Genomic DNA, 25,638 nt, shown 5'->3' with positions numbered 1-25,638 from the left:
TCAGAGTCAATAGGTAATTACTAGTTCTCCTGTCTTTCAGCTTTTTCTAAATTTGTCTAGGATGTTCCTTAAACACATTTCTGGTGGGACCAAATTCCGGAGGCATGCACATACTACCAAGAATGTTCTTCCTTGGTCCAGAATTTTGGACGAACACCTGTTATATGATGGGCTCAGAGATGGCAAGTATGCCTGTTAGGATATCAACATTAATGTAGCAATCATTACATCTAGAGCCTTTTTGAAAGGGAATTGTATATGGCTGGGGGCATAATTGTGCTTTACCAGCTGGGAGATTGGGGAACTGAGAATGGCTAGACTGCTTGCTGTGCAATGAAAGCCAGTCTCGCCATGTCAGCCGTTTGGCCATGGGAGGAGGCAGTGGTGCCAGGTGGCACTAATATTACTTTACATTTTTTTAATTTATTGGTAATCATAAACAGTTAAGCAACAATCCAATAACACATAGGGGTACAATCCTAACATAAGTGACATTGTAGTATTAACTTCGAGCCCTGAGCAAGGCATAGCTGATCAATGCCTAGACAGTAATTAAAATTAAGACCAGCATGACTAATAAGTAACCAGTAAGGCAAGAAGCTATTTTACATTTATGTACCACTTTTCATCCCAAAGGATCTAAAGCCACTTCATAAAATGTCTCTCATATTTCCCACAACTGAAATGCAGCCACCTCTTGATAGAATGCCTCAGTTTAAGGTAGAAAGCAAAAAGAACCATATTTAACTGAAATGGCTTGGGAACTTAGGGAGGCAGAATATTAGAAAAACCCAAATTAGAATTTGTTCAGGACACCAAGAATACCTACCGCGCTGATCCTTTAAAGAGTTGCTCTGTGGAGTAGATAAAGAGGGAGCCATTCATTTGCTCTCTTGGGTGGGTTTTTACGTATTTGAAAGATAAAAGAGATCTTTGTGATGTAAAGTCCATCTGGTTTTGTGGGATAATGTGTTACAAATACATTAAATGTATGTTTGTCTTGAGGTAGACAGAAAAGGGCTCTATTGCTGTTTTGCATTTTTAGATAATTCACCTTTGTCATTCCTGTAGCAGGTGTCCTGTGATGTTGACCAAGTATATTACTATTACCATCTGCATACAGCTTTTCCATCTCCTTATCGCAAGCAGCGGGAGGATTTTTGTGTTTAAGAGCTTGTGTAAACAGGAAGTACCAAAATGAAGGAAAGCATTTTGGACTGAGTTTATCACATTCCTGCATAGACAGAGTTGTCACACGTTGGCAGGACTTCAAAACAGGCAGGATTTCTTGAGGTTTGAAACATAGCTGGTCATTTAATTGTGATTATGATTGAAATTGGAATTTGCTCAGTCCCTCCCAAATGCCTGTGGAGGACAGGGCAATAGAGGAGCATGCTTCTAGTTATTGATTATACATCTCCATGAAGTATATCCACATGCACTTCACTTCACACTGTTCAGAACTCTTGAAGAGCCTGTGGACTAAATGACGCTAGGATTCTTTAAAATTTCCTTTGATAGACATTTTAATGTAGGACAACTAGCAGTACTGGTTGTGGTTGGATCAACATTGTCACTTGCACATTTGGAGGCAGGAGGGGCAAGCTGAAATGAATCTGGTATTTGTGAGAAGTGCTGGATAGACAGTTCTGGAAACTGCAGCCATGTCAGTTAATCACTGAATAGGTGCGTCAGGGATTGGGGTTGTAGGGTTGCGGAATAATTTTCCTGCAACTCAGCTGCCAGTGTGCACAAGACCTGACCTTAAAGGGACCACCCCACGCAGGAGCAAGAGGGGGAGTTTATTTTGTATCGCCCTGAGCCTTTCTGCTGTGACTGGCCAGAAGTGTGTGAAGTGTGATCTCAAAATTAAAAGATTGACCTGCCAGCTGCTTGACAGATTACTGTACAGCCTTCAGGTGACTTTTAGTCTCTAACAACCTGGGCCAGAGGTGGGCAAACTTTTTGGACCAAGGGCCACATCGGGGTGCGAAACTGTGTGGAGGGCCAAGTAGGGAAGGCTGTGCCTCCCCAAACAGCCTGGCCTCCGCCCCCTATCTGCCCCCTCCCACTTCCCACCCCCTGACTGCCCCCCTCAGAACCCCCGACCCATCCAACCCCCACTCCTTGTCCCTGACCACCCGCTTCCAGGACCCCCTGCCCCTAACCGCCCCTTCAGGACCCCACCCCCTATCCAACCCCCCAGACTGGTTCTGGTTCTCATGGGAGACTTCAGTCACCCTGATATCTGCTGGGAGAGCAATACACCGGTGCACAGGCAATCCAGGAAGTTTTTGGAAAATGTAGGGGACAATTTCCTGGTGCAAGTTCTGGAGGAACCAACTAGGAGCAGAGCTCTTCTTTACCTGCTGTTCACAAACCGGGAAGAATTAGCAGGGGAAGCTAAAGTGGATGGGAACCTGGGAGGCAGTGACCATGAAATGGTCGAGTTCAGGATCCTAACACAAGGAAGAAAGGAGAGCAGCAGAATACAGACCCTGGACTTCAGAAAAGCAGACTTTGACTCCCTCAGGGAACTGATGGGCAAGATCCCCTGGGAGAATAACATGAGGGGGAAAGGAGTCCAGGAGAGCTGGCTGTATTTTAAAGAATCCTTATTGAGGTTACAGGGACAATCATCCCGATGTGTAGAAAGAATAGTAAATATGGCAGGCGACCAGCTTGGCTTAACAGTGAAATCCTTGCTGATCTTAAACACAAAAAAGAGGCTTACAAGAAGTGGAAGATTGGACAAATGACCAGGGATGAGTATAAAAATATTGCTCGGGCTTGCAGGAGTGAAATTAGGAAGGCCAAATCACACCTGGGGTTGCAGCTAGCGAGGGATGTTAAGAGTAACAAGAAGGGTTTCTTCAGGTATGTTAACAACAAGAAGAAAGTCAAGGAAAGTGTGGGCCCCTCACTGAATGATGGAGGCAACCTAGTGACAGAGGGTGTGGCAAAAGCTAATGTACTCAATGCTTTTTTTGCCTCTGTCTTCACAAACAAGGTCAGCTCCCAGACTACTGCACTGGGCAGCACAGCATGGGGAGGAGGTGACCAGCCCTCTGTGGAGAAAGAAGTGGTTTGGGACTATTTAGAGAAGTTGGACGAGCACAAGTCCATGGGGCCGGTGCATCCGAGAGTGCTAAAGGAGTTGGCGGATGTGATTGCAGAGCCATTGGCCATTATCTTTCAAAACTCATGGCCATCGGGGGAGGTCCCAGATGACTGGAAAAAGGCTAATGTAGTGCCCATCTTTAAAAAAGGGAAGAAGGAGGATCCTGGGAACTACAGGCCAGTCAGCCTCACCTCAGTCCCTGGAAAAATCATGGAGCAGGTCCTCAAGGAATCAATTCTGAAGCACTTAGAGGAGAGGAAAGTGATCAGGAACAGTCAGCATGGATTCACCAAGGGCAAGTCATGTCTGACTAATCTAATTGTCTTCTATGATGAGATAACTGGCTCTGTGGATGAAGGGAAAGCGGTGGACGTGTTGTTCCTTGACTTTAGCAAAGCTTTTGACACAGTCTCCCACAGTATTCTTGTCAGCAAGTTAAAGAAGTCTGGGCTGGATGAATGGACTATAAGGTGGATAGAAAACTGGCTAGATTGTCGGGCTCAACGGGTAGTGATCAATGGCTCCATGTCTAGTTGGCAGCCGGTATCAAGTGAAGTGCCCCAGGGGTCGGTCCTGGGGCCGGTTTTGTTCAATATCTTCATTAATGATCTGGAGGATGGTGTGGATTGCACCCTCAGCAAGTTTGCAGATGACACTAAACTGGGAGGAGTGGTAGATATGCTGGAGGGTAGGGATAGGATACAGAGGGACCTAGACAAATTGGAGGATTGGGCCAAAAGAAATCTGATGAGGTTCAACAAGGACAAGTGCAGAGTCCTGCACTTAGGACGGGAGAATCCCATGCACTGCTACAGACTAGGGACCGAATGGCTCGGCAGCAGTTCTGCTGAAAAGGACCTAGGGGTTACAGTGGACGAGAAGTTGGATATCAGTCAACAGTGTGCCCTTGTTGCCAAGAAGGCCAGTGGCATTTTGGGATGTATAAGTAGGGGCATAGCCAGCAGATCGAGGGACGTGATCGTTCCCCTCTATTCGTCATTGGTGAGGCCTCATCTGGAGTACTGTATCCAGTTTTGAGCCCCACGCTACAAGAGGGATGTGGAAAAATTGGAAAGAGTCCAGCGGAGGGCAACAAAAATGATTAGGGGACTGGAACACATGACTTATGAGGAGAAGCTGAGGGAACTGGGGATGTTTAGTCTTCAGAAGAGAAGAATGAGGGGGGATTTGATAGCTGCTTTCAACTACCTGAAAGGGGGTTCCAAAGAGGATGGCTCTAGACTGTTCTCAGTGGTAGCTGATGACAGAACAAGGAGTAATGGTCTCAAGTTGCAGTGGGGGAGATTTAGGTTGGATATTAGGAAAAACTTTTTCACTAGGAGGGTGGTGAAACACTGGAATGCGTTACCTAGGGAGGTGGTGGAATCTCCTTCCTTAGATATTTTTAAGGTCAGGCTTGAGAAAGCCCTGGCTGGGATGATTTAGTTGGGGATTTGTGCTGCTTTGAGCAGAGGGTTGGACTAGATGACCTCCTGAGGTCCCTTCCAACCCTGATATTCTATGATTCTATGACTGCCCCGACCCCATCCACACCCCCTCCCCCTGACAGGCGCCCCGGGATCTCACGCCCCCCCCGAACCTCCACCCCAGCCAACTGCACCCTGCTCCCCGTCCCCTGACTGCCCCCCGGTGCCCCCTCCCCCTTATCTACCCCCCCCCGGCCCCGGCTCCCTACCACCTTACCATGCCGCTCAGAGCAGCAGGACTGGCTTATTGGAAAGCCTGGGAGGTGGGCGGCCGCAAGCCACGCTGCCCACGTGGCGGCGTGGGGAGGAGGGACAGTGGGGAGGGGCCGGGGGCGAGCCTCCCCAGCCGGGAGCTCAAGGGCTGGGCAGGATAGGCCTGCAGGCTGTAGTTTGCCCACCTCTGACCTGGGCTGTATATGAACTGCTGAAAGGCTCCATATCCCAATAATAATTCCCTGAGGTATCTAATGTGCACGCTCTTTCTTCAAACTAATATTAAAATGGCCAAGACTAAATGGATTACAGCAGAGCGAGAGCTCTGCTATAGTTAACCTTAAGACCAGCTTTCTGTTTAAAGCTCAACCCTAAGTGCTTTAAAATGTACATGGTTACTTGGATTGCTTTGAAATTTGATGTGCTTCATGGGGTTTCCGGGTTCTTTCATGGATCCAAATTTGGGGCCATTTGACCCAGGGTTTCCTAAAATGCAGCCGGGGGCGGGGGGGAGAGGAGAGACACAGACTTTTCTTAAGGCTGACAGATTCTAGCAACTTATTTTTGCTCACAAATAGAGATCAAACCCAGGGCTCAGCTCATCGCTCCAGGGTCCCAAACGCTTTAGGGTTACCCCAACAGAATGCAGCCCTTTGGGGGGAAATCACATTAAAATGTTATTTGATTGGAAAAGTTTACTACTTTAGGCACACTAAGACTCATGAGCCTATTCTCACAACTTAAAGGTTACACTGAGCGTGCACGGACAAAGAGTTAACAGGATTGTTAGCCCCCATAGTTCCACATGTGGTGGGTAGCTCAAGGGGATCAGCAGTCGTACTTTGAACTTGACCTACCCAGGTAATATCAATTTGAGTCCCATGTTGGGCAGAAATTTGGAAAAGGCAGGTTGTGAAAATCTGCCTGTCAGGGTTTTTGGATTTGTTTGTTTTTGGGGGCGAATGCAAGTAAAATTCTTTGAAATCTGCTGATGAAAATCACTATATAAAAGCTAGGTCTTTTGATTATTGTCTAGCCATAACATATCTGAGGTAGCATATCCACTGCAAGCCTCGGTGTGAACTAAAATGGTCTAAATGACCGTTAACGTCTATCGACAAACACTTCTTTTTCTGTTTAAAAATCTAGCAAATTAAATAGCAAAAAACTTCATTAACATAGATTTAAGGTTGCCCAGTGATACTTCGTGCCCTTCCAAAACATCAAGTTCAGCAAAATCAACCTTCGGAGAACCAGGAAATACAGAGTTAAGGTAAACGCCCACATAGAGTTAACTCTGCCTGTCTGGTGCTGGCAATAGCCACTAGTAATCCTCTGCAAATACTCCAGCTGTATTCACTGTGTTAGGTATAGCTGTTGAATGGTGGAGGGATAAGTTGGAGCAGCTTGGGAGAGCTGTGATTGTGATATGGGGAGATCTGGGTTTGCATTGTGTCCCCCCCCCCAACCCCCCCCCCCCTCCCCCGCCCTTGTTATCAAAGGGAAAACATTTACATGTACCTTGAGGTTCCAGTCTGCATCGTTTCAGTACAGAATTATGTAGCTTGTGTCAATACCAGGGCACTGGGAGCTTCTTGCCATAGGTATCCTCAGTAGTGAGGTGGTATAAGAGAGCAGTGTGTGGCTTTAATGATGGGCAGGGGAAATTATAGGTTTAGGGTAAAGGGGTTGTAGTGTAAAGTTCTAGTGTAAAGGGGTTGTAAAAGGGTACAAAGTGGTTGTTAAATTTTACAAATGTGGTATTTGATCGGGGGAGCAGGCTCTCTGTTTGAGCCTAGGGCAAGTGCAGGTAGCACCTGTCCATTACAGAGAAAAGGCAAAGTGGGAGTGTGTGTGTTATGGGCATACTGGGGCATCACTTGAAGAGGGTAGAGTTAAGGTTGCATGAGCATTTACCTTAACTGTGTAGCCCCTGGTTTTCCAGAGGGTTGAGTTTTGCTGAACTTGCCATTCTGGAAGGGCATGAACTATCACCGGGCAACCTTAACTCTGTGTAAACAACTTTCCTTGCAATTGAATATGAAAGATAGCTTGGATGTAGTATTTCATCAGAGAGATTCTACAATTGTCAGGACCCTGTATGTAACAGTTATTCTGCTGTGCAAATGCCTATATAATTTACAATTTCGCCTAAATCTCTTTGCCACACAATGCACAAAAATAACGCCTTCCAGTTCCTTGACATATCCAGCCATTTCACTTTCCTTTCTGTAGGCTTTTATCACAAGGGGGAGTTCAGGGCTTTTCCAGCAGTGCTGCTGTTAAAGGACAGAGCATGAAACCGAGAGAGAGAGATCCTGGGTGGTTCAGAACAGCATGAACCATCTCCTAGAACGCATGCACACAGGACAGGTTACCAGTTATACTGGTATACCAGCCCTTGGGGACAAGCTTATTCCAGAACAGATAGCTTTTTTGATTTAGCTTAAACTTCTGCCAAAGTGACACAAACTGTCGTCTAATAAACCTTCTGTTTTACTGGCTGGCTGAGAGTCACGTCTGACTGCGAAGTTGGGGTGCAGGACCCTCTGGCTTCCCCAGGACCCCGCCTGGGCGGACTCGCTGTGGGAAGCGCAAGGAGGGGCAGAGGATGCTGAATGCTCCGAGGTCAGACCCAGGAAGGTAGAAGGTGTGTGAGCTGTGTCCTGAAGATAGTCTGCTCACAGAAAGGAGACTTCCCCAGAGTCCTGACTGGCTTTGTAGGGAGCAGTTCCAGAGCATCGCCCAGGGACTCCGTGACATAACTTGAAAAGGAATCTGGTGTAGCTGTCCTGGTAATATAATGTGTTGGAACTTTTTGGAGGGATATATATATATATATTTTTTTTAAAGAGACCAGTCACATTAGCCTACAGCCCCTTTCCACTGTTTCATTCTGCAGAGTACTTTGTAAGAGACATCCTCTCACAGGCCCACCTGCTGTCTTGGCTCCTTGATCGCCCACATATTTTGGTTTTCAAAATATTTCATTCTCTGGCCGCTGCTCAAGAACTCGAACACTCTGTTCAAAACGTTTTAATAGGTGCAGTCTTTATAGGAACATGTATAGCTAAATTTCAGGGAAGACTTATTTGTCTTCTCTCTTAGATCACGTCTGTAAAGCCCTTGAGTGCTATATAATTACAAAGTATTGAGCAAAACATTAAGCGTGATTTGCATGACATTTTGCATGTCTTGGATGTAGGTATTAACTAGGAAGAAGTATTGTTTTGAACACTTTACATTCAGCTTGAATTTTTTTACCTGTAATTCGATGTTTCTTTTGCATTCAGGGAATCATGTGGCTGAAATCTGAATCTGATTGAGTCAGAGTGTCTGCTTCATGTTTCAGACATTTTGTGAATTCAGTCGCTGTTGACCTTTTCGGAAATAGTAAAACACATCAGGCCACATTTGAACTCGTCACCTAGAGGTGAAAGGCTGTATGTTAGAGTGACAATGTCATAGTAACTGCGCCTGTATTCCCCCCTTTGTGGTACCTCAAGGACACCCACGTAAGGTTTCAGGATCCCCGCTGGTAGCTCTCTTAGGCCTTGCCTACACTGGCAAGTTTCTGCGCAGTAACTCCCGAGGTGAACACACGGCCACGCCACTGAGTGCACAGAAACTGCCCAGCTGCAGTGCTGTAAAAAACCACACTCCATCGAGAGGCGTGGAGCTTTCTGCGCCGGGGCTACAGTGCTGCGGGGCCAGTGTAGACACCCTGGTCGATGACAGCACTGCGATTGGCCTCCAGGAGGTGTCCCGCAATGCCTGTTCTCGCCTCTGTGGTCATCGGTTTGAACTCTACTGTACTGCCCGGCCCTCAGGTGACCAACTGTGAGCCGCACCCCTTAAATTCCTTGGGAATTTTTAAAGTCTCCTTCCTGTTTGCTCAGTGATGCGTGCAGTGGTCTCAGCGCATCTTTCCAGGTGGCCATGCCCGCTCTGCGCACCAGGCGATCCCCCCGCTTTGAGCAATGCCGAGCTGCTGGACCTCATCAGCATTTGGGGAGAGGAGGCTGTCCAGTCCCAGCTGCACTCCAGCCATAGGAATTATACCTACGGACAGATTTCACGATGCATGACAGAAAGGGACCATGACCGGGAAACACTTCAGTGCAGGGTCAAAGTGAAGGAGCTGTGGAACGCCTACCACAAGGCATGGGAGGCAAACCGCTGCTCTGGTGCTGCACCCACAAGCTGCAGGTTCTACAAAGAGCTAGATGCAATATTCGGTGGCGACCACACCTCCGCTGCGAAGGTGACTCTGGATACTTCAGTGGCTTGCGTGCCAGTCAAGAGTGGACCGAGCCAGGAAGAGGAAATCTTGGACGAGGATGCTGAGGAAGAGAGGGAACCAGAGGCAGAGGACAACTCAGAGGTCAGAGATTCATGCAGCCAGGAGCTCTTCTCTTACCTGGAGGAGGCTAGCCAGTCTCAGCTGTTGAAGCTTGGTGAAGCGCAAACAAGAGAGGAGGCCCTGGTAAATGGCTTTGATTTTGGGAATTGCTGAAGCAAGTTGTTGGGGGCAGAAGGGTTGCAGAAAGCAGGCTTGTGTCTGTATGATGCACATACCACCACATGCCTAGTCTGAGCTGCAGAACCGGGTGTTGATTGACTCCCTCACTTCACGGGAATCTGCCTCAAGAGATCTCCACGAAACCCTCATGGAGATACTGGGCAATCTGCTGCCGCAGGTTTTTTGACAGAGCTGCTTTGTTTCTTGCCCCATTAAGGGTAACTTTCCTGCACCACTCTGCCGTCACAGGGAGACTGACCATTGCTGCACACAGGCAAGCCTCATAAGGGCCAGGGCGGAAGCCGCAGTCTTGGAGAAGACCCTCCCTTGATTCTTTGCTCACCCTCAGCAGTGAGATATCTTCCATAATGAACACAGCCTGTGGAAAATGTGGGGACAGTAACGATTATAAGGCTCCCCCCTACAGCGCTGTCTCTTCCCAAGAGCCATGTGCCCAGTGTACAGTACGGTCCTGGAACACTGATTTCCCCTGCCACTGCAGTTACTCACCATGTTGGGGATCATGTGGCTCGTGTGCTTGTCTGGGGTTAGCCAGTTAGTGACAGGTTTGTGAATAGTGGCTGTGTTTTAATCAGTGTTGAATCAGTGGTCTCTGTGTTGCAAACAATACTGCTTCTGTAAAATGTTGCATTTTGGCTTCACAGATATGACCTTGGGAGCCCAGCCTCCCTCTTTGTTATTGCCCACTGAATGGCTGCGCAGAATTAGAAAGTGGCCATGAAGAACTAAAGAGGACTTTCTGTGTGATGTCATGATACAATCCGTGGCTGAAAAACAGCATATGAAGGAGTGGCAGGACAGCAAGAAGAGGGACTGAAAGGAGAATGTGGTGCGCCAGAACGAAGGCACAGAGCAGCTCTCAAACATTATGGAGCACCAAGCAGACACGCTCCAGGCGCTGTTACACTGCAAACTGAGCAGCTCTGGGCTCGCTCTCCCCTGCAGCTGCTGTCACAAAACTTTGCCATGCGCCCCCCCCCGACACTGCCAGCACGCTCTTATCAACCTCCTGGCTCCAGTCCGTATCCGCTGCATTCCACTCCTGCCCTGTCACAGTCCAGCCCTGTGGTCTCCCGGTACCCACTGCACTCAACACCCATCCCTCTGCTGAAATACAGTACCCGCTGCACTGTACTCCAGAGGACAAGATTGCATATGATACCTGGACATACACAAATCTTTAACCGTCCCGGGACCCCACCTCCTCCTGGGACCCTCCCTTCCCCCATCCCCCACAGTGCTGATGTGTTTTTTTTGTTTCTCTCTCCCCTCCAGTTGTTGCTTTTTAATAAAAGAATGGTTTTGGTTTGAAAGCAAACCGAGCCCTGCAAAGCAACAGGCAATTTTCTTGAATTGTCTACACCAGTCACCACCTAGCATTACAAGCACTGCAATCCCGAGCACAGCAACATATCTTAGTGCCTTTCAGCTTCAAATTGCTGCCTCAAGGCATCTCTGATCCTTATGGCCCTGTGCTGCACCCCTCTAAAAGCTCTGGGCTCTGGCTGTTCAAATTCAGCCTCCAGGCGCTAAGCCTCAGTGGTCCAGCTCTGAGTGAAGCTTTCACCCTTCCCTTCACAAATATTACTGCGCGTATAGCATGCGGCTATAAGCATAGGAATATTGTCATTGGCCAGGTCCAGCCTCTCCTATAGGCAGCACTAGTGGGCCTTTAAATGGCAACAGCACATTCAACTGTCATTCTGCACTTGCTCAGCCTGTTGTTGAACTGCTCCTTGCTGCTGTCAAGGTTCCCCGTGTATGGCTATATAAGCCATGGCATTAAGGGCTAGGCAGGGTCTCCCAGGATCACAGTGGGAATTTCAACTTCCCCTATGATGATCTTCTGGTCCAGAAAGAAAGTCCCTGCTTGCAGCTTCCTGAACAGGCCGGTGTTCTGAAAGATGCTGGCAACATGCACCTTTCTGGACTAGCCTGCGTTAATGTCTGAAACACAGACAATGATCCACAGGCGCCTGGAGAACCATAGAGCAATACCCCTTCCGATTAATGAACTCGGTGGCTAGCTGGTCTGGTGCCTGAATTGGAATATGCGTGCCATCTATCGCCTCTCCGCAGTTAGGGAAACCCATTTGTGCAAAGCCATCCACAGTGTCACGCACGTTGCCCAGAGTCACGGTCTTTCAGAGCAGGATGTGATCAATGACCCTGCACACTTCTGTCAACACACGTCCGGTCGACTTTCCCCACTCTGAACTGGTTAGTGACCGATCGGTAGCAGTCTGGAGTAGCCAACTTCCACAGTGCAATCGCCATGCGATTCTCCATCATCAGGGCAGCTCTCATTCTTGTGTCTTCGCGCCGCGGGGCTGGGCGAGCTCATCAGACCGTCCCAGGCATGTGGCTTTCCTCATGCGAAAGTTCTGCAGCCACTGCTCGTCATCCCAGATGTGCATGATGATGTGATCCCACCACTCAGTGCTTCTTTCCCGAGCCCAAAAGTGGCGTTCCACAGTGGTCAGCACCCCTACGAATGGCACAAGCAATCTCGTGTCATAGCTACCGCGCGTGGCGAGATCGATGTCACGCTGCTCTTGCCTTTGTAGTTTAAGAAATAACTCCACTGTCACTCGTGACCTGTTAGTGAGACTGTCCTACCCATGAGGGTAGTCTACAGTTCCTCCTTACCTATAAGGGGTTAAGAAGCTCAAATAACCTGGTTGGCACCTGACCAAAGGAACCAATGGGGACAAAAGATGCTTTCAAATTTGGCGGGGGGAGAGGCTTTGTTTTGGGTTCTTTGCTTCTGTGTTCGTTCGCTCTTGGGACTAAGAGGGACCGGATATCAGTCCATGTCCTCCAAACCATTCTGAACCAGTCTCTCATATTACAGAAATTGTAAGTACAGCCGGGCAAGGCGTATTAGTTTGTCTTTGTTTTCTCAACTTGTGAATTTTCCCTTTGCTGGAGGGAGGTTTATCCCTGTTTTGTTGTAACTTTGAAACTAAGGCTAGAGGGGGTTCCTCTGTGTTTTGTGCATCTTTTGTTACCCTGTAAATTTAATTTCCAAACTGATTTTACAGAGGGGATTTTTACCTTTTCTTTTTTGTAAATAAAATTCTTCTTTTAAGAACTGATTGGGTTTTTGTTTTTTTTTTTCCCCTCAGTGTCCAAAGATCCAGAGATTTGGGTCTGTGTTCACTTTGTAACCAATTGGTTAGGATATTATTCCCAAGCCTCCCCAGGAAAGGAGGTGTAAGGGCTTGGGGGGATATTTTGGGGGAACAGGAACTCCAAGTGGTCCTTTCCCTGATTCTTTGTCTAAATCACTTGGTGGTGGCAGCGTACTGTTCAAGGACAAGGTGGAATTTGTGCCTTGGGAAAGTTTTTTTAATGTAAGCTTTAAAAATAAGCTTAGGGGGTCTTGCATAGGGGTCCCCACATCTGTACCCCAGAGTTCAGAGTGGAGAAGGAACCCTGACAGAGACCAAGCAGCATATTGGTCAACAGTGCGGGATCCATTCCTGTAGCCCAAAGAGGCAGAGCGCGCAGTACCCAAACCGTTGAAAGATGGCACCAAATGCGGACGGAAGCACAGGGATTGTGGGTTTTACTGTAGGATTTGATCTGTTTCTCTGCTCGTATGATAGAAATGGAGGTAGATCAGCTTTTTGGTTTGTATCAGGCAAAAAGGAAACTCTTTAGCCTGTCAAAGTATATGACATATTAGGGATCTCCTTTGGCTGACAAGCTGTTGTGAAAATCTTCTCATGTCCATCACACGCGGACTGTTTTAAAAGCTATGTCCGGTTCCACTGTCAAATGTATATCTGCTGGGCACTGATGCTTCCTTTCTAGGATTTCTGGCTGTTGTCTGCAAGTCCACAATTAGTTAAGCATTCCAGTTTATTCCTCTTTATTGTCTGTCTTCTAGAAGCATTATTTTTAAGTAGGTGGTGTACTGCTGTAGGTTAGTCCCTTCATTCTGGGGCCTGCTTTCCCTTAACAGGATATTATCCCTTCCGACCTCTCATCAGTGCATCTTTGAGCCCAGACTGCTCAGCCTAGAGACCAACATTAATGCTTCTCCAATAGAAAATCAACAAGAGATACTGGGTTATGGAATATTAGGGGAGAGGAATTGGTTTGTGTAAAGGACATAGATTTGAGATGAGATGGGGTGCAGAGGCAGAAAGACACAAGACAGCTGCTCCAGGTGGTAGGTGCCACAAAGGAGAAGGCTCTTGCCTCAGCAATGGTGCATTTTTGAGGCTGGAGAAGACTGGGACTTGGTGAATGGGGAGGAGAATAGCGATCAAAGTCCATCTATGATTGCTTTTATTCCACAACAGGGGTAGCTCTTTTCAGCCCCAGTGCACCCCAGGCCCTTCCTGGCAGGAGTCTTTCTTTAGGAATCCTACAGTGTAGCGATTAATGTTAGGAAGGGCTGACGTGAAAGCAAATAGCATTACAGGGGACTGGGGGGGAGGATGGAGTATGTATGATCTGAAAGTAATGGTGTTCCTCAGGGTCTGTTTTAATGACCAGATTATTGAAAACTCTAAATGTGATTAGTGCTAGGCTTGGATTACAAACCTCCTTTTGGAGGCTAGAAAGAGAGAGGAAGCATGACAGCTGGGATAGCAGAGAGAAAGTGTGTCATGGTGCATTTAATCCATATTCTAAGGCAAAGCGCCTTCTATTGTTCCCTTCTTCCTGTTTTGATGCCTGGTAGAATCTTATTTTTGTAACAGGAAGTGCATCACTTTCTAATCTCATGGTGTCAGTGACAGGGATTTTATTAAAAGCATAATAAATACCGCTCTCACTTGAGTCTCTAGTGCTAATGCTATCTGTCTGTCATCTGTCCTTTGTGTGGAGTCCATCTGACCTAGGAGGAAACTTTGCTGAGATGGGACTGAGGAGGCTACCTGCGCAAAGATTACCTTGCTCACAGGTGACTGTGAGAGATGCAGGTATTTCAAGGAAACATCCTGGAAGAAACATCTGGGACAAGTCTGTCTCCCCTTTCCTTCCTCCATAACCATTTCAGAGGATACATAAATCCTCCTGTGCATCTCGAAACTCGTTACAGTCAGTCGTAGCTCAGAGCAGTGTGATCCCCTGCAAACACCATCTGAAGGAAGCAAGGAATACATCTGAATGGGTATTAATGAGCATATTGCAAAGTAGCTGCACTGTTACCCTCACATTGTAGGGCACCCCACCTTTACCCTTCCGTGGGCTCAAGGAATAACCCGGTTAATTTAGGCACTCACACCCTTTCCCAGTTCCTAGGGCTCAGGACATAATTGTCTGCTGGTTTGCGGGGCCTTTTACCAGTGAAAGAGCCTTACGTAGTAATATCCTTAACCTCTGTTTATTAATAGTTACCAAAACAGAATACTCTTGTTAAGCATGCAGTGCTCATCACTCCCAATAAGACAGATGAACTTTTCTTGGTGGCTAGTTAAGATTAGATCATCCAGGGCTCCAGCTTCTGCACAGTATGATTGGCAGTGTGTTAAGGTCTGGCTGCTCTGATCGTGGGCTGTGTCCTGGAGTTAGGTTCCAAAGAACTTGCCTTTTGGACCCCACCGGTTTGTATAGTTAAAACTTGAGTTCTACTTAGCTATACCTTAACCAACCATTTTAAACTAAAGTACTACGGAACAGTATTTTTCATCAATCCTAGTCCATTATGAAATATTTCCTTAACCAATCATATGCCACCACTGTAGTTGATTTAAATCTTGCAAAATTAGTTATGCAGCAGACTGAAACAAAGAATCGGACAGAAACCACACCCGATAAACAATAGAGAAATAGGGATCAAAAAGGCAAAAAACAATGAAGTAGTATAGATTTCACAGTCACAATGGTTGAGAAGTGGTTTCTTGCCAAACGGAATGCTATAGAAGTTTTCTTTAAACATGTTAACATCTGTTTCTTTACGTGGTGATGGTGGGTACTCTTAGGACAGGAGCGCCGTCTTAACAGCCCAATATTACATTGTTTTGATGCAATTTAGATGGAATGTGAGGATGAGACTCTCTGCTTCTTAGTTTCTGGCTGCTGGGGCTCCTTAGTGCAGACAAAGGCCTCAGACCTTAAAGCATTGGGTTCGCTCTCAGAAAGATGCTGCGTTAATCTCTTTAAACAGTTTTCTTTACATTTTTTTTTACAATTTCATAGTGTCTCCAAGTATCTGTGAAAGTGTGTTTCTCCATTTAGACATCAGTTTTCATTATCTTCCTAAAGTGAGAGGGACAAGGTGATGAGGTAAAATCTTTTATTGGACCAACTTCTTTTGGGGAAAGAGACCGGCTTTTGAGCTTACACAGACAGAGCTGTTCTTCAGATCTGAAGTGAGAGGGTTCGTTTCCAGACAGTGTTTTCTACTGTCTAGTTTTCAAGCAGCTCTTCTTTATACAGAGCAATGATCTCCTGCAATTATCTCCACTGAGACTCAGCTGAAACATATTGATTTTTACATTTTACCAAGACACATTATCTGCAGTGAGCCAAGAAACTACTTCACAACCAAAGAGAGCCTCTTGCCCTGTACACAGATCAAAAGGAGTCATTTCAATTATTTTTTGTAGTATTCGGTCGGTGGAGGATCCCTCCCATACTTGTTTGCACCTTCCCCTTTAATGAAGACTGTAGCAGACAGATACTTTTGTTTAGCTTGAAGATTGGATGGTACTCTGGAGCTCATATGTTGCTCCTAGACCTGGCTAAATTAAATCAGAATAGTCATTCTTCAGCTTTAGGGCTAGTTACAAATAATCTTTATAGCTATATCATGATGTAAACTTAATACTAATCTCTTACTTGCCACCCCCCAAATCCTATTGCCTTCCATTCCGATAGCAACTTTTAACCTGAATGATTAAAAATGCATTACAATACATATACATACCCCTGAAATGCAGGATGGTGTAAGGTGAGCAACAGTGGACACAGGGACAAATCACTTCCCATACAGAAAGTATCTTGACATCTTTTAATACCCACACAGAGCAGACAGGACATCTGCTTTCACAGTTTTATCTGAGTGACCTACACACAAGCAAACTGCATGGGACTGAAAGCAACTCCGAATGGAACACGCATAATTTATTACAGTAGAATGGTGGGAGATTAATGTATTAGGCAACAAACGTTGCCTAGCCAGAACCTATTAATAATTCCTGTGATAGATGCTGGCTTACAATGACCTCAGGATTTTACCGCCAGGAAACTGTTGTCCACCATAGCCGTGCCACTGCTCTTTGTGGGAAGGGAAGGAAAGAGCTGGTAGCAAAATCAGAGATGCTTGATCACTGGAAAGATTTCTGCAGAAAGCTGACTTAACTAGTTCTCTGGTCGCTAACCAGAAATGAGAGTTCAGATTTCTAGCCCCTATACAGGGGAGGAAAATATCGATCTGACTTTTTCTAAAGTGTTAAACTCTCTTCTTGGTCGGTCTAAAACAGTTTAGGATTGTTTCAGTAGGGTATAAACTTCTTCTAAATAAGATGCCTTACTGGCAGAAACCCTATTTGGACCAGATTAAATCATAGAAAGATGAAAGGATTTTAAAAAAATATTTAGTCTATTTACTAACCAGGACACTGTTTTGGAAATTCTTGGCCTGGCTTTTGTTTCTCACATGTAGGATAATGATTGTTTATGTTAAAGAGTTGTAGAAATGGTATCATTTGATTTTTTTTCTTCCTCCCTTTTAATATCCAATTAAAGGGATATGAACATAACTGAGACTAGTGTTTCCTTGTTCACTGTCTAAGTAACAAAGGATTTGAAATATGGATCCACTCAGAAAAGTAAGTCTAAAGAAGGCAGCTTCTTGTGCACAAGAACTAGACTGGCTGTGTATTCAGAGTCAGAGCTGATCCTTTAGTGACAAAACTGAGTCTTTATTGTTTTTCTTCCTGTGAGCCCTGCAGAGACAATATGGCTAAATGTGAGTGAAGTGGATTCTGTTCCTCTTGGCATATAATGAGTTATTTACTGTGCTGTAGTTGGTGAGTACAAGCCCATTCAAGGCAGTGGAGTTACTGGTGACTGTGTATAAGATAGAAAGGGCCTAGTTTGACTCTCAGATCCCAGGCTGAATTTGCACATCTGGCAGTCAGGAAAAAACTCAACAGTTGTTCACTTGTAATCTGAGCACCTTTTGAAACAGAAATTGGGAAGAAAAACATGGAGCCCTTGTCATAACCATACAGCTAACAGTAGCCTCCTTACCTGTAAGGGGTTAAGAAGCTCAAATAACCTGGTTGGCACCTGACCAAAAGGACCAATGGGGAAAGAAGATACTTTCAAATCTTGCGGGGGGGAGGATTTGCTGTGTGTTCTCTTCGGAAGCAGAGAAGCATCAGGTCAGAAAACTCCTTCTCCTATAAACCATCCTAAAAGTCTCTCATATTACAAAAATTGTAAGTAAAAGCCAGGCAAGGCGTAATAGATTATCTTTTGTTTTTTGCTTGTGAATTTTTCCTTTCCTGGAGGGAGGTTTATTCCTGTTTTTTGTAACTTTGAAACTAAGCCAAGAGGAAGTTCTGCTGTGTGTTTGAATCTTTTGTTACCCTGTAAAGTTAGTTTCCATCCTGATTTCACAGAGGTGATTTTTACCTTTTTTTTTTTAAAAATAAAATCCTTCTTTTAAGAACCTTACTGACTTCTCTATTGTCCTAAGACCCAGGGGTTTGGGTCTGTGATCACTTTGTAACCAATTGGTTAGGATATTATTCTCAAGCCTCCCCAGGAGAGGGGGTATAAGGGCTTGGGGGGATATTTTGGGGTAATAGGAACTCCAAGTGGTCCTTTCCCTGATTCTTTGTTAAATCACTTGGTGGTGGCAGTGTACTGTCCAAGGACAAAGAATTTGTGCCTTGGGGAAATTTTAACCTAAGCTGGTAAGAATAAGCTTAGGGGGGTCTTTCATGCGGGTCCCCACATCTGTACCCTAGAGTTCAGAGTGGGGAGGGAACCCTGACAGCCCTATAATCCCATTTATATTGGGAAGAAAAACATGGAGCCCTATAATGCCATTTTTAGCAGCTTTTAGAATCGTGTTTCAACTGCTGAAAAGCCTTTTGATCATTAGATGTGCTGTCTTGTTTCTATCCATAACTAACTAAAGTTGCATTTATTCAGTTCCTTCTGGAAGAGACTTAAAACTGTAGAAACCTGAAGAATATTTGGATTACCACTCTGTGTCTGCGCAAGAATTTGCTATTTGGCGAAGAGGTGTTCACATTCTTTCAGATGACTACCAGTGACTAGTGTGTTGGGACACTATTGCAGTAGTATATTTGCACTGATGAGTCCTTAAGTGTATTTATTAGAAATAACGTTTTAGAAGAGTCTTTAACTTTGTTGTAAAACTTTTTATGGTTTGAATTAGACATATAATGGCAAGTGCTGGTTTATGTTCCTATTGTTCCTATTGGGCAAGAGGAATCAGTCTGTTTAAATGTGTCTGGAAAGTTTAGAAAACCTGGATTACATGGATTTATTGTTAAAGGGTCTAACTAAAACCCACAGAAGGTTTTGAGGTCTAAAAAATCTGCCTTCAGTGAGATTAAAGAACAATAATCTGTTTAGTTTATCCAAGAGAAGGTTAAGAGTTGACTTGATCATGGTCTGAGTGCCTGTACAGAGGGAGGAGCTCTGAGAGTAGAGGGCTCTTTAATCTATCAGACAAAGGCATAACAAATTTGAATAGCTGGAAACTGAAGCTTGACAAATTCAGGCTTAGAAGTAAGGTGCACATTTTTAACAGTGGAGGATAATTAACCTTTGGTAATTAACCAATTTACCATGGTATGTGGTGCATTCTCTGTCACTTGAAGCCTTTACATCAAGACTGGCTATCTTTCTAAAATATGGTTTCAGAGGAACAGCCGTGTTAGTCTGTATTCGCAAAAAGAAAAGGAGTACTTGTGGCACCTTAGAGACTAACCAATTTATTTGAGCATGAGCTCACGAAAGCTCATGCTCAAATAAATTGGTTAGTCTCTAAGGTGCCACAAGTACTCCTTTTCTTTTTTCTACAATGTATTCTCTAGCTCAGTCAGAAGTTAATGGATTTGATGCAGGAATTCCTGGGTGAAATTATATGGCCTGTGTTGCAAGAGGACAGATTAAATGATTACTTTGATTGCTTCTGACCATAAAATCTATGAAAAGCAAGGACATTCTGAGATAAGAACCAGAATCCACTCCAAGTGTGGAAGGGCTTTAAGACAAGTGGCTGCTGTCACTTGCCTTACTTTTTTATTTCTTATGCCCAAAATGCTGAAATTTGAGTCTGACACCTGTTAATGTTTTCAGGTTTTAGGCAGATCTCTAATATTAAACGATGAGCTACTGCTCAGTATTTCATCAGAATAGGCATTGGGATAAGGGTGAAACTATGCTGTTGAAAGATAGAGAATGGAGAGTTTGGTTGAAGTTTACAGTGGAATTGTATGTGCTATATACTATTTTGTAATCTATGAACTTGCATGTCATGCACATGTGTACACATAACAAGGAATAGGGTGAAGGATCCAAGTGTATGTTGAAAGTGGGTATTACATACAAACGAACATAAGAACAGCCATACTGAGTCAGATCAGTGGTTCATCTATCCCAGTATTCTGTCTTCCAACAGTGGCCAGTGCCAAGTGCTTCAGAGGGAATGAACAGAACAGGGCAATTGTTGAATGATCCATCCCCTGTTGTCCACTCCCAGCTTTTGGCAGTCAGATGCTAAGAACACCCAGAATATGGGATTACATCCTCGACTATCGTGGCTAATAGCCATGATGGACCTTTCTTCTGTGAACTTGTCTAATTCTTTTTTTAACCCAGTTATAGTTTTGGCCTTCACAAAATCCCCTGGCGATGAGTTCCACAAGTTGACTGTGCATTGTGTGAAGAAGCACTTCTTTTTTTGTTCTTGTTTTGTTTGGGGTTTTTTTGTTTCGTTTGTTTTAAATGTGCTGCCCATAATTTCATTGGGTGATGCCTGGTTTGTATGTTATGTGAAGGCATAAATAACATTTCCTTATTCGCTTTCTCCACAGCATTCATGATTTTTATATGCTCTTTCATACCACCCCTCATACCACGTCTCTCTTCCAAGCTGAACGGTCCTAGTCTTTTTACTCTCTCCTCATGCGGAAGCCATTCCATCCCCTTCATCATTTTTGTTGCCCTTATCTGTCCCTTTCCCAGTTCTAATATTTCTTTTTTAAGATGGGGTGACCAGAACTGCACACAGTATTCAAGGTGTATTCAGTGGCATTATGATGTTTTCTGTCATCTTATCTATCCCATTCCTAGTGTTTAACATCCTGTTAAGGTTTTTTGATTGCCACTGCACATTGAGCAGACATTTTCAGAGAACTCTCCACAATGACTCCAAGATCTTTCTTGATTGGTAACAGCTCATTTAGATCCCATCAGTTTATATGTATGGTTGGGATTATGTTTTCCAATGTGCATTACTTTACATTTATCAACATTGAATTTCATCTGCCATTTTGTTGCCCAGTCACCCAGTTTTGTGAGCTCCCTTTGTAACTCTTCGCAATCTGCTTTGGACTTAACTTTCCTGAGTGATTTTGTCTTGTCTGTAAATTTTGCCATCTGTTGCCTCATCTTAGATTATGTATTAATTATATTGATTACTTACGAATCCCCAGTTATCACTTTGAGGGTTGACAGGTTCTTGTCCCAAGATCAGGCCCAGTATTATTTAAATTATTATATAGTTGCGAACCCTGATGTGCATAGCTGTAACACTCACACTATAGGTTTCACACTATAGGAACTCTTTTATATTTACAAATATAGTTTAATACATTTAGCACAGTCACAAACACTCCAACTTAGTAAGATAGATAGAGATACGACAGAATGTACATCTGCACATCAATATACTCTCACCATCTTCTGTAGAACAACCTGAAATGTCAGCCATCATCTTCCTCATCACCATCACCTTCCCTATCATCACCAGTTCCCCTCATTCTGGCACTTCCCAAGGACTGCATCTCTGTCTTCTACCACCCCCAGGCTGGGATGCCACTTTTATAATACGTTACACTGACGCCTCTATGTTTGATGCATATTCAGTAGGGGATTTTTCCCCTTTTCCTTATTTGTATTTCCTCACCTTACTAATGTTGGAGTGTCTTCTTCCTATAGGTTAGTATATCAATGATCTCAATTTCTTATTATATACATCAGTTCATTACCATGGCCCTTTTGTGGTTAGGTATCACATTTTTATTTCTGTCCTAACCAGTCATTTTGATTCTTTCCAACTTGTGGTACCTGTTAAGTTTAAAAGGGTATGAATTTAGGAAAGCCCTTATGCCAACCTGCTTCAATGCATCCTGTATCTAGCTATTGCAAAGGTCGCAGCCACATATGGACCTTATGCTTTATTTCATCACCATCTCTAGTTGAAAGGTCTCAAACATATGTATGCTAACTTTGTCCTAGCTTAACATACAAAATGTGGCTTGTAGGTCCCTTGTGTTACAGCCAAAATATAAACCTATTATAATAAAACTAATAAAACCCATAAACTTATAAGAAAAGTCTGTTTGTTTGTTTGTTTTATTTATATTTATAGAGATATAGGCAAGCAAGCAGGCTAGCATTAGATGTATCTTATGTACTGGTTATGTACATCAGTTCGTTTCCAGGACACTTCTGTAGTTGAATCATGTACCCATGGTCAGAACTTCTCCTTAAACACTATTTTCAGCTCCCTAAATACTTGGGGTTTTTCGCTGGGTCGTTTATCTGTTCAAAGTTTGTAGGCCTCAAGCCTTATGCTAACCTGTTGAAGCTCATGTCTTACAGGATACAGGCCTGTAGATTTCTTGCATTACTGCTGAAAATAATGCAAAGCAGAATATAATGCAAAACAATGAATATAATAAAGGCAAGCTATCCCACTGGGCTACATGCCTCACTCTTTACCCATTTTTCCAGATCATTTATGAATATGTTGAACAGCACTGGTTCCTGTCCAGATTCCTGGGGGACACCACTATTTACCTCTCTCCATTGTGAAAACTGACCATTTATTCCTACCCTTTCTAGTGATTGTTGACAATGCTCTGTATGTTTTATCTTGGCACATGCTTCTAGACAAAACAGTTGACGCTATTTAGTAATTTTAAAAAATGAAATGGAATCTGATACGTGCCTTTAGCTTAACGGCACAAGCAAATTGCCTTCAAAGCAATATTTTGCCTCCATGGAAGAATTTTGCCTCTATGGAAGAATTTTCACGTCTTTCTTGTTGTCTGCAGGTATTGGGAAGAATGTGATCTGTGAGAAATCTGCTACCTCTGTGGATGCCTTCAGAATGGTTACAGCTGCCAGATATTACCCCAAGCTGATGAGCATTGTTGGTAATGTCCTCCGTTTCTTACCTGCCTTTGTCAAAATGAAGCAGTTAATAGAAGAACACTACATAGGCAATGTGATGATCTGTGATGTGCGAGTGTACTGGGGAAGCCTGCTCAACCACAAGTACAACTGGATCTGTGATGAGTTAATGGGAGGAGGTGGACTGCACACAATGGGCACCTATATTATAGACCTCTTAACTCATCTAACCAGCAGGAAGGCAGAGAAGGTCCATGGCTTGCTTAAGACTTTTGTGAAGCAGAACGCAGCTATCAGTGGAATCCGTCATGTCACTAGTGATGACTTTTGCTTTTTTCAGATGCTTATGACTGGAGGTGTCTGTAGCACTGTGACTCTCAACTTTAACATGCCTGGGTCATTTGTTCACGAAGTCATGATTGTTGGGTCCACAGGTCGTCTTATCGCTCGTGGGACAGACTTGTATGGGCAGAAGAATACAGCACTCCAAGAGGAACTACTGCTTACAGATTCTCTGACCATCAACACTGGCCTTCTGGACAAGGGATTTAAAGACATCCCCTTGCTGTACCTGAAAGGAATGGTGTACATGGTGCAAGCATTGAGACTGTCTTTCCAAGACCAGGAAGACCGTCGGACATGGGATCACAAACCAGTCTCCATGGCAGCCTCTTTTGAAGATGGTCTCTATATGCAAAGTGTAGTAGATGCCATTAAAAAATCCAGCAGGTCTGGGGAGTGGGAAGCTGTGGAAGTGATGACTGAGGAACCAGATGCCAATCAAAACCTTTGTGAGGCACTTCAAAGAAATAACCTATAAAATATAAACATTCCTGGTGTCCATTATGGAAGATGAGAACAGTTGAAGATGTCCAGACGTAGCTATAGAAGTTTCTCAGTTTTTAGGACATGTAGGTTCTTATTTAATACTTTTTGTTTTTTCATACTTGTGGGTAAAACATGCCATAGTCTGATGAAACTGTTACTTCCTGGGCAGATTCTTTTGTTTTTAAACTCGTTTGGAGAGTTTTAAATGTTTTTGGGTTTTGGTGGGGTTTTTACTTTGTTTTTTAAAGCTGAATTTCTGTTTTGGAGATTGTTAGGAAAACTTGAATTGCCCTTTGCACTTGCAGTAGCTAAAATGAAGTGAGGGATCTTTTGTTGTTGGATTGTTGGGGGACAGGACACAGTCCCTCTTGCACATAGTTCAGTTATTTTTACAATTTTAATCTGAGAGCAAGTAGAGCAAGATCAGGGAGTATGTACAGCTCAGCTGTTCTTGCTCTCTCTACTAGGACTTTCACTGACATTTTTTAGGTTTATTCTTCAGCTTGTAAAACTTTATTAAAGAAAAGTGTAATGATATGGCAAATCTCTAAACTCAAGTGTTAAGAAGAGTAGAAGGGACAGAGCCAAGTCTGTAAGATATAGATCAGGCTTAGTGTTCTGCACATAGTGAGTGTGCTGAATGTTTCAAATTAATTTAAATTGGTGTCTAATTACCCCATGGATTCTCCATTGACATTATTGAGAGAGTCTCTGCCGCAAACATTGGACGAGTTAGAATGCTAGGATGAGTTCAGCTGCTGTTTCATCTGTGTGGCTGTTGGTCCTCCATAGTAAATACTTAGGAGACTAATACCTCACGTCAACTTTTTCCTGCTACTTCCCTCCCCCAGGCCAATTGTGATTTGTGTTCACTGCCTTGGCAGCATGTGTGCCAGATCTACATCAGTGTTTCCAGTCCTATGTGACATAATAAAACCCCCAGTAGCTTGCCAGGTGGTGCATCTGGGTTCCGTAATGTGCTATCTGTTTGATAATGAGACTGGAAGACATTAAGCCTTCTAGGAACTTGAACCTGGATGAAAAAGTAGGAAATATGCCATTACCATACTCTTCTGTGCCAGCAAGGGAATCACTAGAATACACAGGCCCTGCTAGGTAAAGAAAACGGTGACTGAATCATTAGGGCAGTGACGGCCTTTGGTTTGGGTGAGCCTGTTTTAAATCATGAACACTGGATAATATTACCCCTCCACATACACACACCTTATAATTTTATACCCAGTGGGGAAAATTTGTGCTGCTTGCAGATCTTGAATGAATTTCCACTCCATCCCAGAAGTATGTTTGTTCATTAGGCTGTCATGGAAAAGGAGAGAATTTTTATTGAGTTTATCTTGTTTACTTGAATGTTTTAATGTTTCCCACTAAGTTTTAACCCTGTATATTTATATAAAGCATTAACATGCAAACATAACCTTTTCATTAAATGGTCCTTTCTAAAAAGTGTGTCACTTGTTTTCTACAGCAATAAACATTTAAGTTGGCTGAGGACAAACTTTCATAGAGCTGATTATTCTTTAGACAAACTGAAAAGTCCCCTAAAAAGGTCACCAGGAGATCATTATTTTTCTGTTACTGGCGCAAACCTCTCCTTTGTAACTTGTAGAACCATTAGTATCTGTTCATTGCGACAGTCCACAGAGATCGGGCTAGTTGCTGTCTGAGGAATTCCCTTATTTTGGTGCTGCTTTGTTCTCCGGTGAGACTAGGATGTGAAAAGGGGAAAGGTACTCCTTACCCCTTTTGCTGACTATTTCTCATCCTCAAGCTGTTGCATTACAAGGTCATGGGTGTATATGAGTTAGAGACCATGGTATATAGCAGAGGTTCTCAATCTTTTTCCTTCTGAGGCCCCCACAACATGCTATAAAACTCCACGGCCCACCTGTGCCACAATAACTGGTTTTCTGCATATAAAAGCTAGGGCCGGCATTAGGGGGTAGCAAGGGGGTAGCATTAGGGGGTAGCAAGCAGGGCAGTTGCTTGGGGCTTCATGCCACAGGGGCCCCCATGAAGCTACATTGCTCAGGCTTCAGTCCCAGGTGGTGGGGCTCAGG

At 44.2% G+C, this 25,638-nt stretch overlaps 1 protein-coding gene across 2 annotated transcripts in view; it reads left to right on the top strand.

Moving 5' to 3' along the window:
- GFOD2 (Gfo/Idh/MocA-like oxidoreductase domain containing 2) overlaps positions 1-25,638 on the top strand; it is a 51,943-nt gene that overhangs the window by 22,636 nt on the left and 3,669 nt on the right. Inside the window, exon 3 of one of the 2 annotated variants that reach the window (XR_007352343.2) lies at positions 22,654-23,643. Coding sequence is in view for 1 of the 2 variants with exons in the window: in XM_048817057.2 (XP_048673014.1) it covers positions 22,654-23,552 (899 nt within the window). In the remaining variant the exon portion in view is untranslated. Of the gene's footprint in view, positions 1-22,653; positions 25,083-25,638 lie in introns of those variants that run through there. The other variant, XM_048817057.2, reaches the window with a different exon arrangement.

The sequence above is a fragment of the Caretta caretta genome, chromosome 12 (genome assembly GCF_965140235.1).
Source record: "Caretta caretta isolate rCarCar2 chromosome 12, rCarCar1.hap1, whole genome shotgun sequence".
NCBI lineage: Eukaryota > Metazoa > Chordata > Testudines > Cheloniidae > Caretta > Caretta caretta.
Note: the sequence above shows the minus strand (reverse complement) of the source record. Positions and strands in the feature narration are given on the sequence as shown.